The sequence below is a fragment of the Protobothrops mucrosquamatus genome, unplaced genomic scaffold (genome assembly GCF_001527695.2).
Source record: "Protobothrops mucrosquamatus isolate PMUCROS unplaced genomic scaffold, P.Mucros_1.0 scaffold2615, whole genome shotgun sequence".
NCBI lineage: Eukaryota > Metazoa > Chordata > Lepidosauria > Squamata > Viperidae > Protobothrops > Protobothrops mucrosquamatus.
In genome coordinates this window covers 89549-106431 of record NW_015388669.1, presented here as the reverse complement: position 1 = coordinate 106431, position 16883 = coordinate 89549, and the positions used below count along the sequence as shown (strand labels likewise).

The window sequence follows — 16883 nt, the reverse complement described above, 5'->3', positions numbered from 1 at the left end:
CGGGCAGGTGGGGCAGAGGATGGGGGGCGGAATGGGGGTGGGGCAGGGAGTGGAGCGGGGCCGGGGGTCAGTTTTGGGGCACTCGGTCTCTAAAAGGTTCGCCATCATTGCCCTATGTCTATTTACCTAAAATCAAAAGTGCATAGAATGCTGCTCCACTCACTAACACTCAGTGGCACTGTATAGAACCCTCAAAAGTGTTTGCATCCTTTTACATCCCATGGAGATAGATGGGCATGCTCTGTTGGTGATGAGGTGTTTTCCCTTCTCGGCTAGCAGTGATACAATCTGGCCGCAGATGAGCATTCAAAATCATGTGATGTATTAGTACCTATTTATAAAGCCTTAGTAAGACCACAGCTGGACTACTGCATCCAGTTTTGACCACCGCATTACAAAAAGGATGTTGAGATTTTGGAAGCGAAGAGGAACTAAGATGATTAAAGGCCTGGAGATGAAAACATAGGAGGAATGGTTGCAGGAATTGGGTATGGCCTGTCTAGAGAAAAGAAGGTCTAGGGGTGACATGATAACAGTATTCCAGTATTTGAGGGGCTGCCACAAAAGAAGAGGGGGTCAATTTATTTTCCAAAGCACCAGAAATCAAGACAAGAAACAACGGGTGGAAATTAATCAAGGAGAGAAACAACCTGGAATTAAGGAGATACTTCCTAACAGTGAGGACAATTAACCAGTGGAACAGCTGGCCTTCGGAAGTTGTAGGTGCTCCATCAACTGGTGGTTTTCAAGAAGAGACTGGACAGCTACTTGTCTGAAATGGTATAGGGCAGGGGTAGGCAATCTTGGCTCTTTTATGACTCGTGGACTTCAATTCCCAGAATTCCTGAGCCAGCCACGCTGAGGGGACAGGGAGAGGTTTCCAGGCTGAGCCATGCTGGCTCAGGAATTCTGGGAGTTGAAGTCCACGAGTCATAAAAGAGCCAAGGTTGCCTACCCCTGGTATAGGGTCTCCTGCTTGAGCAGGGGGTTGGACTAGATGACCTCCAAGGTCCCTTCCAGCTCTATCCTGATTGATTGAGTGTTGCACTAATAACAGAGAAAAAGCACCTAGAGTGCTATGACCATATTTGACAAGCCTTAGTGGGGATGGAGCAATCATTTCAGAAGGAACCCTAGTTTTCTATTATTGTGACTTTTAAATAATGATAGCGTTGATACTCAAGGTCGATGCTTCTTGTCCGGGCTACCTTGGAAGAGCTGACACACAATCTCACGCCCACGCATACCACATCCAACTTTCCTGACTTTTTAAAGCATGACTAGCATCCGCAATGTGAACAATTCACTAATCAAAAGAGATCTCTTCCAATACTGGCTACTCATCACTCACTCAAGTTTAAAAGAAAAGGCCTTGTGAATAATTGAACCGATATCAAATTACTGTTTTATGTTTTGTGGGAAGGCAAGCACTGCGGTACTTTAATATTGCAGGGCCTGCCGCGTCATTCACTTTGTCCTAAAAAGTTAATTATCGCCCGGCCTCGTTCTTTACATCTAGCAAAAACCGGCTTTCCAATCAATGGCTAATAGGCTGCGTTATAACCAACGAGGCCAGCACAAAAAGATCCGTAACAACATTTTAGAGTGGATTTTAAAAAAAATAACAATAAAAAAAAAAGCTTCACGAATAGCTGCCTGGGGGACAATTTTTACTGATTACAAATGACCAAGCCTGCACCTTTACAAGTTTGTTCTGGATGTTTTATCTGCTGATATCTTATTAGGTCCTATTCATGCTCTCATAAGCATGCTGCATTGCATCGGCAATTTCAAGGCGGTGCACAATTCAGCAGCGTTAAAAGACAGCAGGAAAACAACTTATTTCCATATGTGGTGGACATGCAGGGGGGTAAAGGCATTCTGGATAAAGATATGGTGGAACATTCAAAATATTTTTAAGAAAAAGATAAAGTTTAAGCCGCAGATATTTTTGCTGGGTATTATGGAAGATCTGGATAAAAAAGAAATGGATTTGATGTTGAATTTGATAACTGCTGCAAGATTACTAATAGCTCAATGTTGGAAAACGGAACTTTTGCCCACTATAGAAGAATGGTCATTAAAGTCTCGAATTTAGCAGAAATGGCCAAGATTTCTGCCTATGTGAAGGATTATTCACAAGAAAGATATATTTTGGTTTGGAGAAGATGGATAGATTATATTGAGAGTAAATATGGAACTAAAAAGTTTCATTTGCTTTTTGAGTAAACCTTAGAGTGTTAATGTAGTTTATTTTTATTTATAATTAGTAATAAGATGTTATAATTATTGTGTTTAATATGTTTGTTTAAAAGAGAGTTAAAGGATGTTATAGATTTGCTAATCTAATAGTGATTAATGTTAGATAGAGTATGGTTATTGTATTGTTAACCCTGTGATTGGCTCTGGGAAGTCNTTTCAAGGCTACCGAGTGAGTACAGGCAGTCAGTACTTGACTTACAACAGTTCATTTAGGCAAGAAAAACCAAATGTACAGGTATAGTATAGGGGGTACCTTGCTCAATAGTAGTAACTGTGAGAGGGACCTCGGAGTCCTAGTGGACAATCACTTAAATATGAGCCAGCCGTGTGCTGCAGCTGCCAAAAAAGCCAACACAGTGCTAGGCTGCATTAACAGAGGGATAGAATCAAGATCACGTGAAGTCTTAATACCACTTTACAATGCCTTGGTAAGGCCACACTTGGAATACTGCATCCAGTTTTGGTCACCACGATGTAAAAAAGATGTTGAGACTCTAGAAAGAGTACAGAGAAGAGCAACAAAGATGATTAGGGGACTAGAGGCTAAAGCATATAAGGAAAGGTTGCTGGAATTGGGTATGTCTAGTTTAATGAAGACAAGGACGAGGGGGGACATGATAGCAGTCTTCCAATATCTCAGGGGCTGCCACAAAGAAGAGGGAGTCAAGCTATTCTCCAAGGCGCCTGAAGGCAGGACAAGAAGCCACGGATGGAAACTAATCAAGGAGAGAAGCAACCTAGAACTAAGGAGAAATTTCCTGACCGTGAGAACAATTAATCAGTGGAACAACCTGCCTCCAGAAGCGGTGAATGCTCCAACACTGGAGGTTTTGAAGAAGAGACTGGACGGCCATTTGTCTGAAAAGGTGTAGGGTTCCTGCCTGGGCAGGGGGTTGGACTCGATGACCTCCAAGGTCCCTTCCAACTTTATTATTATTATTATTATTATTATTATTATTATTATTATTATTATTATTATTATTATTATTATGTGACCGTTTGAAGTTACAACAGCACTGAAAAAAGGGACTTAACGACCGTTTTTCACACGACCATTACAGGTGATTTTCATGGGATGCTTGACAACTGACTCGCATTTATGACGGTTGTAGTGTCCTTGGGGTCCTAGGATCCCCTTTTGCAACCTTCTGACAAGCAAGGTCAATGGGGGACGCCAGATCCACTTAACAACCGTGTTACTGAGTTAAATATCACCTGGCATGTTAATCTATGCATTTATGCAAATATTTGCTGTTTTAGCATATTGTCTACTCAGCTACACTCATAAGGAGTGGGAACACTTTTCTTGTATTGTGCTACAGCGCCCTCTATTGGCTAGTGTAGGGAACTAGCTCTTGAAAAGTTTTAGTGTTAAGTGTCTATGGAGATTCTCAGTCATCCAGGTCATGGTTTGCTTAGAATAGAATAGAGCTAGAAGGGACCTTGGAGGTCTTCTAGTCCAACCCCCTGCTCAGGCAGGAAATCCTATACCATTCCAGACAAATGGCTGTCCAGTCTCTTCTTAAAAACCTCCAGTGTTGGAGCAACTACAGCTTCTAGAGGCAGGTGGTTCCACTGGTTAATTGTTCTCACTGTCAGGGAATTTCTCCTTAGTTCTAGGTTGGTTTTCTCCTTTATTAGTTTCCAGGTTCTGGATCTGTCCTTCCAAAGGACAACCAGAGTCGATTTCCTTCAGGATTGACCGATAGGATCTCCTTGCAGTCTCAAGAGTCTTCCCCAATAGGAGGCTTGATATTGTGAGAGCCAAACTTGGAAAAGGGAGGAATTTTCATACTTAAGAGAACTGTGAAACAGCCTGCCTCCTTCCGTGGCTGCTCCTTCCCTGGAAATTTTCAAGAAGAGATTGGCTAATCATTTTGTCTGGATGGTATGAGGTTTCCTGCACTGGGATTTCCAAGGATCCTCCCAATTCTATCACTGTACGATCTCTACAACAGAAGCATTTAAATATATATTTTAAATGAGGCTAAGTTCTTGTGTTATTATTATATGTGTCTTCTTCTTCTTCTTGTGCCATATCCGTTATCGGACGTTGGCAATCATGTTTTTATCAGCAACCGCACGAAAAAGTGCTGCTGAGTTTTGTTCAAACCAGTCCCTTAGATTTTGAAGCCACGATGTTCTTCTTCTGCCTGGACCTCGTTTGCCTTCAATCTTTCCCTGGAGGATTAAATGGAGTAGGCTGTATTTTTTCTGGGTGTCGCATCACATGTCCGAAATAATAATAATAATGATGATGATGATGATGATGATAAAGTTGGAAGGGACCTTGGAGGTCATCTAGTCCAACCCCCTGCTCAGGCAGGAAACCCTATACCATTTCAGACAAATGGCTGTCCAGTCTCTTCTTAAAAACTTCCAGTGTTGGAGCATTCACAGCTTCTGAAGGCAGGTTGTTCCACTGGTTAATTGTTCTAACTGTCAGGAAGTTTCTCCTTAGTTCCAGGTTGCTTCTCTCCTTGATTAGTTTCCACCCGTTGCTTCTTGTCCTGCCTTCAGGCACCTTGGAGAATAGCTTGACTCCCTCTTCTTTGGGGCAGCCCCTGAGATATTGTAACACTGCTATCATCTCCCCCCTCATCCTTCTCTTCGTTAAACTAGACATTTTTTAATTGTTTTGATGATTTCCCTTGGCTTTCCTAGGCGGCTTATCCCCTCCTCATTTCTGATCTTGTCAACCCAGCTTATACATAACAGCCACCTGTAAATCCACATTTCAAATGCTTCTAGTTTCTTCAGGTGTCAGAGACCCACTCTCTACTCCATAGAGCAGGATAGAAAAAAATATAACATCTGACAAGCCTGGAAGCCACTTGAACAGCGTGTGCACAGCGGTGTAGAAAGTAAAGGGAAGACTACTACACTATATATTTCCCAAGGAAAATCATGTTAAGTTATATGTGTATAAATATTCTCATTCGTTCCATTCTTCTCAGAGGTTCAAGACAGATCAACGGGACAGTGGATTCCTACAGTCTCTCTTCTAGTTACATCACGCTGATAAATTCAAGCCAACTTGCTGTCCACAATTTGTTTTCACAGCCAAATTATTGAATATTGCACAACATAAAATTTGCTCCTAAGGTTTGTATTATATCCACGATTCCACTGTGGAGCAAAAATATTTCACTTCTCCAACATGTCAAAATCCTGTGCCAGGAAGCTGACAAATCCTTTAATTATGAATTTACTCAAGGCATTCAATTCAAAGAGTGAGGCCACCTGCCAAAAGGTCGCAAAAGGAGTTCACGTGATCCTGGGACACTGCAACCGTCATAAATATGAGTCAGTTGCCAAGTGTCTGAATTTTGATCACGTGACTACGGAGATGCTGCAATGGTCTTAAGTAATAATAACAACAAGAAGAAGAAGAAGAAGAAGAAGAAGAAGAAGAAGAAGAAGAAGAAGAAGAAGAAGAAGAAGAAGAAGAAGAAGAAGAAGAAGAAGAAGAAGAAGAAGAAGAAGAAGAAGAAGAAGAAGGTTGGAAGGGACTTTGGAGGTCATCTAGTCCAACCCCCTGCTCAGGCAGGAAACCCTATACCATTTCGGACAAATGGCTGTCCAGTTTCTTCTTAAAAACTTCCAGTGTTGGAGCATTCACCGCTTCTGGAGGCAGGTTGTTCCACTGGTTAATTGTTCTAACTGTCAGGAAGTTTCTCCTTAGTTCTAGGTTGCTTCTCTCCTTGATTATTTTCACCCGTTGCTTCTTGTCCTGCCTTCAGGCACTTTGGAAAATAGCCTGACTATTTTCCAAATCCCCTGACTAGTGTGAAAAACGGTCATAAATTACTTTTTTTCAGTGCCCTTGCAACTTCGAACAGTCACTAAATGAATTGTTGTAAGACAAGGACTATATGTATATGACATTACCCTGACCTTCACAATGCAACATATATTACTAAGTTAGGGTCACCGTTTTAAAAACCCAGCCTAAATTGGTAAATTGCAACTGCTTCTGAATTGCACCAAGTTTTGGGTTTTGAGGCTATTCTCATAAGTTTTACAAAGCCAACCGTTAAGGGAGGGAAAAAATGAAATAAGGAAGTATTTACTGTTATTATTATTATTTATAATATTTTATTAATTTTCCAATTTTACATTTGAATATTTAAAAAGCAACGTGGCGACTGGGTTAATCAATAGTTCAATAACAAAATCTTAGTGCAAATCTCAGGTTTACAACATCAAATATTTCTTCTCTTTTTTTTTCCCTTAAGATTTACTGTCTCATATTCAGGTTAGTACATTTCTACTTATATCAACTCAATAAGAACAGAGATACTTGCACATCTGAATCGTTTCCCAAAGGGATTGTTAAATTTGTTTGTGTCTTGGTGATTCCTTGTCAGATTCCTTGTTTTGCCCCACAGCAAAGGTCACCTACAGCTCTTCAATTCTACTCTGCTAATCACCTAGGAAAAAAAAAGGAAGCCAAAAGAGATTCTTGACCTAATGGTCAACTGTTTGTGTTAAGACATTCTTGACCATAACTTCCAGTTTGGCTGCAGTTTCCACCAAAGTGGTTTGACATTGTCTTGCTGTAAAAAAAAAGGAAACACCACGTTTGAGAACTTCAATGAATAAGACTCTTGAGAAGTTTTCTTCCGGCCTGTAAAGATTTCTAGAGTCTGACGTGGTTTTCGTGGGTCTTGGAAAAATGCCCAGTAGAAATGAAGAAAAGCCTAAATATCACGAGACACTTGTGACCCCTGATCCCTAGTAAGAATTGGAGGTCATAGACATCTCCAGGAAATCTAATGTTCTGAATTTTTAATTTCTTCATATTTGAAGAAGCAAATTGTCACAGCAGGGAAACTGCTTCAATATGACAGAAGCTTAAGTAATTGCTAAAAAAGCATGGATATCTACTTCCAGAGACAGGTGTCTAACACAGCTCTATTTTCAGCTCCATCTTCACTCATTGGTGGCACTGAATTAACCATCTTTGCTCTTGAAAAATTAAGCAGGTTACACCTGTCTGATATCTGGATGGGAAACATGCAAGAAAACTCAGGACCAAAAGCTAGATACTCATTGCCAAGAAAAAACTCTTAAGGCATCATTAATATAGCTCAGAAGAGGTTTTTTTAAATCTTAGCAGATGTATGTGTTTTGAAATGCCACAGTCATTTAAATAAGACACCTTCAATCAATAGTAATTTATACTTCAGTTCAGAGGAGAAATAAACAATCATTTCAAATATTTTCTTGGGGTTTGTTTACATATATATTTGTGTGTGTGTGTGTGTGTGTTTTCAATTTTGTTATGCACGGGAGATGGGAAACTTACATGAATTGAAGAAATAAATAAATAAACCAAATAACTTTTGGTACTGAAAGTTTCAGTTAAACACAACTGACAGCCAAAGTAGACATGATGTTACATTTATCTATTTATTCGATTCTGATATGTCACCAACTAAATATTCACTTGTCTAAATGTGTGACATTCACCAACAACTATAATCAGCTGTTGGATAGAAGATTGATCAGTACTGTAGCGAGTAAGCAGCTTGCAAGAAATAGGTTAACAGCTTTCTGTTTTTAACCTTGATCAAAACTGCTCATTCAGAGCTGCTATTTTTACCAATTTATAGTGATTCACAATTTGAGAAGAACTGTTTAAGGACAAGTAGCTGAATGTCCCACAGGTTAATAAAATGGAATACATGTCAATAATAAGAAGAACATGAAAAATAATCTTGTAAATGAGTGAGTGTAATGTTTAGATCAAATCTTTGAATTAAATCCCAAGTTGGCTTATGGATCTCCTCTACTATCTTCCTTTCAGTATTTTAAAAATTACTATGTTTTATTATCCATGGGTTAATGAGATATTATTCCATGTGCGGGTTTCAAATTCAAAAGCTTTTCTGCTTTTTTCCAGTAACAGATTATATGAATAATAAAGCATTTCCCCTAAATGCTTCCTTTAATATTTCCTCTTTTGAAAAAAAAAATATTCCCATTTATTTATATAGGGTATATATTATTAGATTAATAAGATTACAAAGAAATGCTTTCCAAGTTAATGGAAAACACACTGACATCTGGCCTATTTCAGCCCAGAGAAAAAATAGGAGAGATGGCAGATGGCGAAAACATGATCTTTCCAAAATTTTAACAGACTGCGATTTCAATAAACGTCCCGGCTATCCAAAATGGCTCAGTGTTACAAAGACAAATAATATTTTATGCATTCCAACACTAGGTTCTGCTGAAGATGTTACCTAGCCGGGTAATGAAACGTTCAGAAACCAACCCACAAGAATGAATTTCCACCCTCACCCTCCACCCCAGATATTTGCCATTATTGCAAACTTCTAGAAAGTCCCTAGCATGGACTTGTGCCTTGGTCTAGGACAGGGGTGGGCAACCTTGGCTCTTTTATGACTCGTGGACTTCAACTCCCAGAATTCCTGAGCCAGCCACGCTGAGGGAAAAGGGAGAGGTTTCCAAGCTGAGCCATGCCGGCTAAGGAATTCTGGGAGTTGAAGTCCACGAGTCAGAAAGCGGCCTAGGCCTAGGCCAGAGGTAGGCAACCTTGGCTCTTTTATGACTCGTGGACTTCAACTCCCAGAATTCCTGAGCCAGCCATGCTGAGAGAAAAGGGAGAGGTTTCCAAGCTGAGCCATGCTGGCTGAGGAATTCTGGGAGTTGAAGTCCATGAGTCATAAAAGAGCCAAGCTTGCCTACCCCTGATCTAGGATGCTCACAAGCTTTGGAATCAAGAAGACGTACGAGTCCTTTCTAAGAATTCAATTCTTCTCAGTATAATCTTATGCTCTTATGAATCCTTTCAGCCAGCAACATTTTGCATTTTTTTTAATTTAACAGATCTGACCAAAGTGATCTGTGGCTATTTCAGCTTTAAAATTATCAGCGGGTTTCTGGATGGTGCCTATTTAAAGACGGCGGAAAGAATTTTACATACCGAAACAAAATTAAGACTTCTACAAACCTTAGAGCAGCGTCCGGGAGAGGGAGAAAATGTAAAGTTGTTGTGCGATTTTAACCAAATGCAAGCAGGGGCAAAAAGGCACCAAATTAATTCCTACTTCTGTTACACTTCAGAGGACAGTTAGACGGGATAAAACGTAAAGACTATTATTGCTCTGATGGAAAAGAGATTAGATTGCACACTGAAAGACCTCAGAAAGACGATTCACAACCAAAGGTGTTTTTTCAAGAGGCAACTGGACTTTCTTGTTTTTCTTTGAAGAGATTTCGCTTCTCATCCAAAGGAGCTTCTAAATGAGAAGCGAAAATCAGAAGCAATTTGGATGAGAAGCAAAATGTCTTCAAAGGAAAACCAAAGAACGTCCAATTGCCTCTTGAAAAAGCACCTTTGGGACAACCATGACCTGGATGACCGAGAATCTCCAGAGACAGTTTCACAACCAAGTTCAAGCACACTAATCCACACAATGGTGAGACTGCAACTACATTCAGCAACGGTGAATCACAAAGATGAATGTAACGCAAAAGTTTCATCTTTGGCCTGCCTGGAATTTGACTACCATGGGTGATAGATTTAACAACAACAACAACAACAACAACAACAACAACAACAACAATAATAATAATAATAAAGTTGGAAGGGACCTTGGAGGTCATCTAGTCCAACCCCCTGCTCAGGCAGGAAACCCTATACCAGGGGTAGAAAACCTTGGCTCTTTTATGACTCGTGGACTTCAACTCCCAGAATTCCTGAGCCAGCATGGCTGAGCTTGGAAACCTCTCCCTTTCCCCTCAGCGTGGCTGGCTCAGGAATTCTGGGAGTTGAAGTCCACGAGTCATAAAAGAGCCAAGGTTGCCTACCCCTGCCCTATACCATTTCAGACAAATGGCTGTCCAGTCTCTTCTTAAAAACTTCCAGTGTTGGAGCATTCACCGCTTCTGGAGGCAGGTTGTTCCACTGGTTAATTGTTCTAACTGTCAGGAAGTTTCTCCTTAGTTCTAGGTTGGCTTCTCTCCTTGATTAGTTTCCATCCATTGGTAGTTGTCCTACCTTCAGGTATTTTGGAGAATAGCTTGACTCCCTCTTCTTTGGGGCAGCCCCTGAGATATTGGAACACTGCTATCATGTCACCCCTAATCCTTCTCTTCGTTAAACTAGACAGACCCAATTCCAGCAACCGTTCCTTATATGTTTTAGCCTCCAGTCCCCTAATCATCTTTGTTGCTCTTCTCTGCCCTCTTACTAGAGTCTCAGCATCTTTTTTACATTGTGGTGACCAAAACTGGATGCAGTATTCCAAGTGTGGCCTTACCAAGGCATTGTAAAGTGGTATTAATACTTCACGTGATTTTGATTCTATCCCTCTGTTAATGCAGATCAAACATCAAAAATATTTATTAAAGCTATATGTCTAGCAATGGTTGGAAATGTAGACAAAAACCAGGCACATATGATCATCTTTGCTGGACATGCCCTAAAGCCAAAAGATTTTGGTCAAGAATACATATATAGTTAGAGAAAACGACAAAAAAACCCACATAGATTTTAAGCCAGAATCATTTTTGTTAGGTATAATTGTAGGAAATTATGAAAAGGAATGTGTATAGTTAATGTATGTTACATGTATTAACTGCAGTGAGAATTGTATTTGCTCAGCACTGGAAAGACGAAGAACTACCAGTGGAGGAAGAGATAATTAAGAAAATTTTAGATTGTGCAGAAATGGACAGATTGACACTGAAAATGAAAGAGAAGGAAGATTCAGAATATTTCAGAACATGGAATACATTTTATCATTGGCTAGAAAAACGAGGTAGAGAGAAAGGACTTTAATACATATTAGTAAGCTAAATAATGAAACCCAGACAATATGTTGCTGATAAAATATTAAGGCTTTGTGATTATAAAAAAAATAATAAAATATTGAACAAAAACTATTTATTAAAGCTGTTGAGGAGTTCAAAAGAAATATTTCTTTGTCTATAATAGAATTGTCTCCTCTGGCAGTTGCTTTCCAGTGAATATGTGCTGATATTTTCCCCAGCACAAGGAATTTTTCCAATTTTAACTGGAAATGCCAGGAACAGTGGTATATGTCACTGACCTTCAGTGTACCAATTACCGGTATTTGTATTTGGCCACATGCCTTTCTCTTGTTTGGCATAAATGATAGAGTCCCATTGACTGCTGCCATCTTATTCTGTTTCTATTTTCATATTAATATACCTCTTTCTGTATCTCCGTTGTATAATTTGTTGTTATCAATTTTTATGTTTTCTATAATTACTGAGATCTCAATTTTACCGTGGATGTTTTAATTGCATGATTGTTTATTTGGATTGTTTCAAATGGCTATCTTTATTGGTTTGGCAGCATACAAGTAGAATAAGCAAAGAGCTAAATACATGTTATTTTATGTTAATTGCACGAAACACTTGGCAAAACCCCCCCCACATTATCTTAATCTGTAGACTTTGTCAAATATTATTAATAAACTACAACTAGGCTGCCAGGTTTTGTTTTAATATTTGCTTTCTGCCAAGGTTAGCGACTTATCTGCTTTATCAAATTACTTCCAATGTTATTAATTTTTTTGTTTGAGTTTCCCAGTACCAATTTCATAGTCAGATCACTTGTTTAATTAAATTTCCCTTTGTTACGCTAAGTTCAAATATATTTTGGAAAGCGATCTCTCTCTCTCTCTCTCTCTTTTTCCCTCCCCACTTTCACTTTGAGGAAGAGAATCTTATAATTACAAGTTTCATCATGCAAGCAATAAAAGTGGGAACAAGACTTTAAATGGTGCAGGTTTACATACAACAACTCAACTGGAGTAGAATGTTCAACCAGCATATATGCAAGGTCATGTCTCCAAATCTTTCTTATGTGGTCAACAATAACTCGGGTTTTTGTCAACTAGTAATATAGTCAACCAAGTTTTGTTTTAGGACCTAATGGTCTCACACAGCAAACTCTTGATCTAAAGCAGTGATGGCGAACCTTTTAGAGACCGAGTGCCCAAACTGCAACCCAAAACCCACTTATGTATCGTCGGGTGCTGGGTGGGTGTGACCCATTAGGTAGGTGTGGCCAATTGGGTGGGTGTGGCCAATTGGGTAGGCATGGCTGCGGTGGTAATGGCAGACTGGGTGGGACTAAAAAGTTCAATCAATTCCAACTTTGCGAGATCTTTTTTTTTCCCACGAGAAGTTGAAATTGATTGAAAAAAGTTGAACCTTTTTTTTTTTTTGCACAGCGGTGGAGGCCTAAAGCGAAAAGGTTTTATAAAACCCAGCTGAAGGCCTAGGACTGGGGCAACAGCGCATGTGCCCACAGAGAGGGCTCTGCGTGCCACCTGTGGCACGCGTGCCATAGGTTCGCCACCCCGGATCTAAAGCAATAAGACCCAAACTTATTAGTAGCTTCACACTGCAGTGAAGAAGAACATGCATTCAACTTCACAGCTATTATGATTGTTGGCCGAGCAAGGACAAAAATAGCCAGAAAAGTGATTGAAACCTGGGAGTGAACAGGAAGCCTGATTTACCACCAGCTTGTCAGGTACTTAGGACCTGAGGTACAAGGGAACAACAATTAGCGACTTAATAGCCATCTACACCCTAATTAACAATTAAATAACTATACATAGCCAGGCACCATATAAATAAATGCGTAGCCCAGTGCACATATTCTGGAGAGAGAGAGAGAGAGAAGATTGAGCCCAAATGCTTTTGGAAGAATAAAACTTTGGTCCCAGTGAGCGACTCAGATTTGGATCCTGAAAAGCAAATTATCTCTAGCATCGTTGACATTTTGGTGGCATTATATTTAAGTATAATTTAGAGAGTGCCCAACCTCAGAAGACTCTGCATCTTCTACTTTAAAAGCAAGAGATAATAACAACTGGGAAATGGATCATGATGCATAACAACAACAAAACAACAACAACAACAACCAGAACAACAACAAAAACTGACAGGAGCTCAACAACAACTAAGACCTGGAAGCAGACTCTGGATTTCAATGACTTTCAGGATGGAAGCCTTACACATCCCTTGGGGGATACTAGTCCAAATGCTACGACGGAGAAAGCATGTTTCCTACACCAACAGAAATGCAAAAAAAAAAAAAAAGTGGCTGAGACAAGAATAAAAACATGACCCAAAGGAAGCAAATGAACTTTCTTGTTTCTTTCTTCGAAGGCGTTTCGCTTCTCATCCAAGAAGCTTCTTCAGCTCTGACTGGATGGTGGGGAACGGAAGGATTTATACTCCTTGCAGATAGCTGGTCATTTGCATTCTTTTTAGAGAGTCGTTGAGGCCACTTGGAGGTTTACCTGTGTCCTCAGGGTCACCTGAGTGGTGCTAATGTGTTCCATAGACATGACTTCATTAAACGGGGGGCAGTTTATTGTGAGCAGCTTAGAAACTGCTGGTCATGACACAAAGGAAATATGACAAATTTTATAGTCCATATGTAGAGGGACAATGCTTGGAGTGGAACAGCTGTCAACAGCATATGGAGGCCACGTACTTCGTACATCATCCAGAAGGCAGCAAGAATACTCGCCCCAGATCTCACCCCCAAGACTATTATAACAGACCTGACATCCATCAATATAGGAAAATCAAAGGCAGATGACTTTGTGTGGAAACACCACAGGAAAATAATAAAAAAACAGAGAACTCAGCTAAAGATTCCTTCCGAGGTGCAGAGTGGTGGATGTCAGCAACAGACAAAAACCAGTGAGTAGGCAAAAACCACAGTTGCATCCCAACAACAAACCAGAAGGCGGGAAAATTCAACGTTCAGTCCAGCCTCTCCAGAATCCACTACTAGAAAAACGTGAGCCCTGGAATTGCACAATATTGTTCCTGAGAATGAGGTTAGCAACCGTTCACATAAAACAGGGAGTCCAACATGTTAAAAAATAATAATCTGCGTACAATACAGTCCAACGTGTTAAGCCTCCCTTGTTATTTGTATTTAGTTTAGTTTCACATCTGAGATAATGTAGAAATAGAATTATATTAATCACTAAGATGGTTTTGTTCAGTTTTAGCCAGCCACTAGCTTTGAAACAATAGGGGTTTTTTTTATAATTCAGGCAGTGTATTCAGACCATTTGTTTATTGATGAACTCTCCACTTTAAACAAATATTTGTACATATTTCTTTTTTTTTTACACAATTATTTTAAAAACTCATTTCTGAGCTTCGCAAATATTTGTACGGTACAACACGAACAACGTCCACAATAATCTTTCATTAACCGCCCTGTCATGTAAACTTAGCAATCCTAATAAAGAATTAATTTCCACTGCTGGTTTAAAAGCACTTAGCAAGAAAAACTAAATCCTCATTTCAATTTACTAATTCATGAAACTACACAAGATGCTTCCATTCCAACTATTATTAACTCTATGATTGATACCTCTACGTGACTGATATCTCCATGTACACCCTTATATTTCTTTCTTTATTAAATAAATTTATATGGTCGTCAAACTGACGGATGGTGACTCTCTTTACCAGGCATTGGAATATAACGTATATATCAAACATTTGCAGGTCAAAGGCAATACTAATGTTTTTAGTATTAAGAGTATATTGAATAATCTTAAACAATACTTTTGTTAGAAGACGCTTAACGTACAGATCTCAGTTCCCTCAATCCTTTCGTCTTCCCAACATTTGTTAAAATTTGGAGAGCCACTAAGTCACCACTAAAAAAAAATAAATCTGCGTACAATATAGGTGGATATTTCACCTATTAAGAATCCCTTGTAGCGCCCTACATTTTCGTTTTCAGCAGAATTAGGCAACTGGTGAAACGGGATTCTTTGTTAATCCCAAAACTTTCAACACCGGCTGAGCCCAAAATGTAAGAAGAAATCAAGATGGCCACACAATTCTACCACAATCAAAACACAACTCCTCCTGTTCACCAGCGCATGCATAAAAACCCATAGATTTGACACGCTATAAAGAAAACATATAATGCGTGTTTTGGAATGTTGACTCACAGGGGACCGTTCGGAGGTAGAGGTTGTCTCGGATGATCTGCTGAAGCTCGTGATCGACTGATCCCTTCTGGAACCGCAGGTTGAGGTAGTGACGGAGATCCTTATCTACAACGCCTCCTGGGAAAAAAATAATAATAATAACCGCGCTCAGATTAATAGGAAAACAGGAAGCGGGACTAATAAGGCTATTTCCTTCCAAGTTAAAGATTTTGCTTCACTTATAATTGCAGGCATTAGTCACTTCCTAGCTTTGCAGCCTCGGGGATCCCCTTCCTTATTTTTTGTTTGTTTCTGAATTGTTATAAATTGCGTGTTTTCATTCAGGAAATTAAAAAAAGAAAGAAAGAAACTAATATGCAACAGAAAGTCAGGAGGCGATGATGGCCTTATTGCTCAGATGTGGCATTTGTGACTAGGGAACTATTGGATAAATTTCCTGACAGTTAGAACAATTAACTAGCGCAGGGGTGTCAAACTCAATTTCATTGAGGGCCGCATCAGCATTGCGGTTGCCTTCGGGGGGGCCGGGGGTGTGTGGCCAGGGTGGGTGCAGCCTACTGGGTGGGTGTGGAGTGGGTGTGGCCTACTGGGTGGGCATGGCCAGCTCTACATCGTTCGCGTCAAGGGGGCCTGTGGGGGCCTGGGCAGGAATGGGACAGATCTGAGGGTCTCTGGCAGAATGGGGTGGGACCGGGGCAAGTGCCAAGGCATGGTCCACTGGAGGAGCCTCACGGTTCCTCTCAGGCCATGGGGGGGATGGTGGTGTGGGCTGCCCGGAGTCCTGGGCAGCAGAGGTCAAACGCCCAGCCTGGCCCTCGAGCACCTGCGGCACCAAGCCCAGCCCCACTTCCCCAAGGGGGCGCCCAGCTGCACTTGCCTCCTCCTCAAGGCTGCTGCTACTGTGCTTACTCTCCTTAGCCAGGTTGCTCATGATGGGTACAAGGGCAAAGTCAGAGGGAGGCCCATTCCCTCTCCATGGGAGGAGACCCGGCTTTGTATCCAAAGCTTCCTTAGTAATAGGATGGGAGACCCCCAGAACGGGCCAGGAGGAGGGGGCAAGGGGATGGCGAAAGGGCAGCAGGGAAGGACTAAGGCAGGACTTCCCTCAGACCCTCCCTCTCTTTCTTTCTTTCTTTCTTTCTTTCTTTCTTTCTTTCTTTCTTTCTTTCTTTCTTTCTTTCTTTCTTTCTTTCCTTTCTTTCTTCCTTCCTTCCTTTCTTCCTTCCTAAGTACAGAGTGGTGGGAAAATATTTGAGATGAAGGAGGGAGAAAAACAGGCAAGAAACGCAACCAGGGCCAGAGCCAAGGCAGAGGGGGCCGTTCCCTCACTGTTTCCAGGATGGCTTCGTGGGCCACATGAAACCACTTCGCGGGCCGCATCCGGCCCCCGGGCCTTGTGTTTGACATGTCTGAACTAGTGGAAGGGCTTGCCTTGAGAAGTTGTGGGTGCTCCATCACTGGAGGTTTTCAAGGAGAAATCAGACAACTATTTGTCCAGAAGGGTATAGGGTCTCCTGCTTGAACAGGGGGTTGGACTAGAAGACCTCTAAGGTCCCTTCCAACTCTATTCTGATTGTTTGATTGTACCTGTCAGAGATGTAAATCGTTCCTAAA

At 40.7% G+C, this 16883-nt stretch overlaps 1 protein-coding gene across 1 annotated transcript in view; it reads right to left on the bottom strand.

Annotated features, from left to right (window-relative positions):
• The window catches only part of LOC107296047 (membrane-associated guanylate kinase, WW and PDZ domain-containing protein 2-like), a gene marked incomplete at its 3' end in the record, with an annotated part of 340452 nt that extends 324252 nt beyond the window's left edge, over positions 1-16200 (bottom strand). The window contains exons 1-2 of the mRNA XM_029285961.1: positions 16179-16200; positions 15270-15386 (exon numbers count right to left, since the gene is read on the bottom strand). Of these exons, the coding sequence (XP_029141794.1) occupies positions 15270-15386; positions 16179-16200 (139 nt within the window). The remainder of the gene's footprint in view (positions 1-15269; positions 15387-16178) is intronic.
• Positions 16201-16883: the final 683 nt, after the last annotated feature.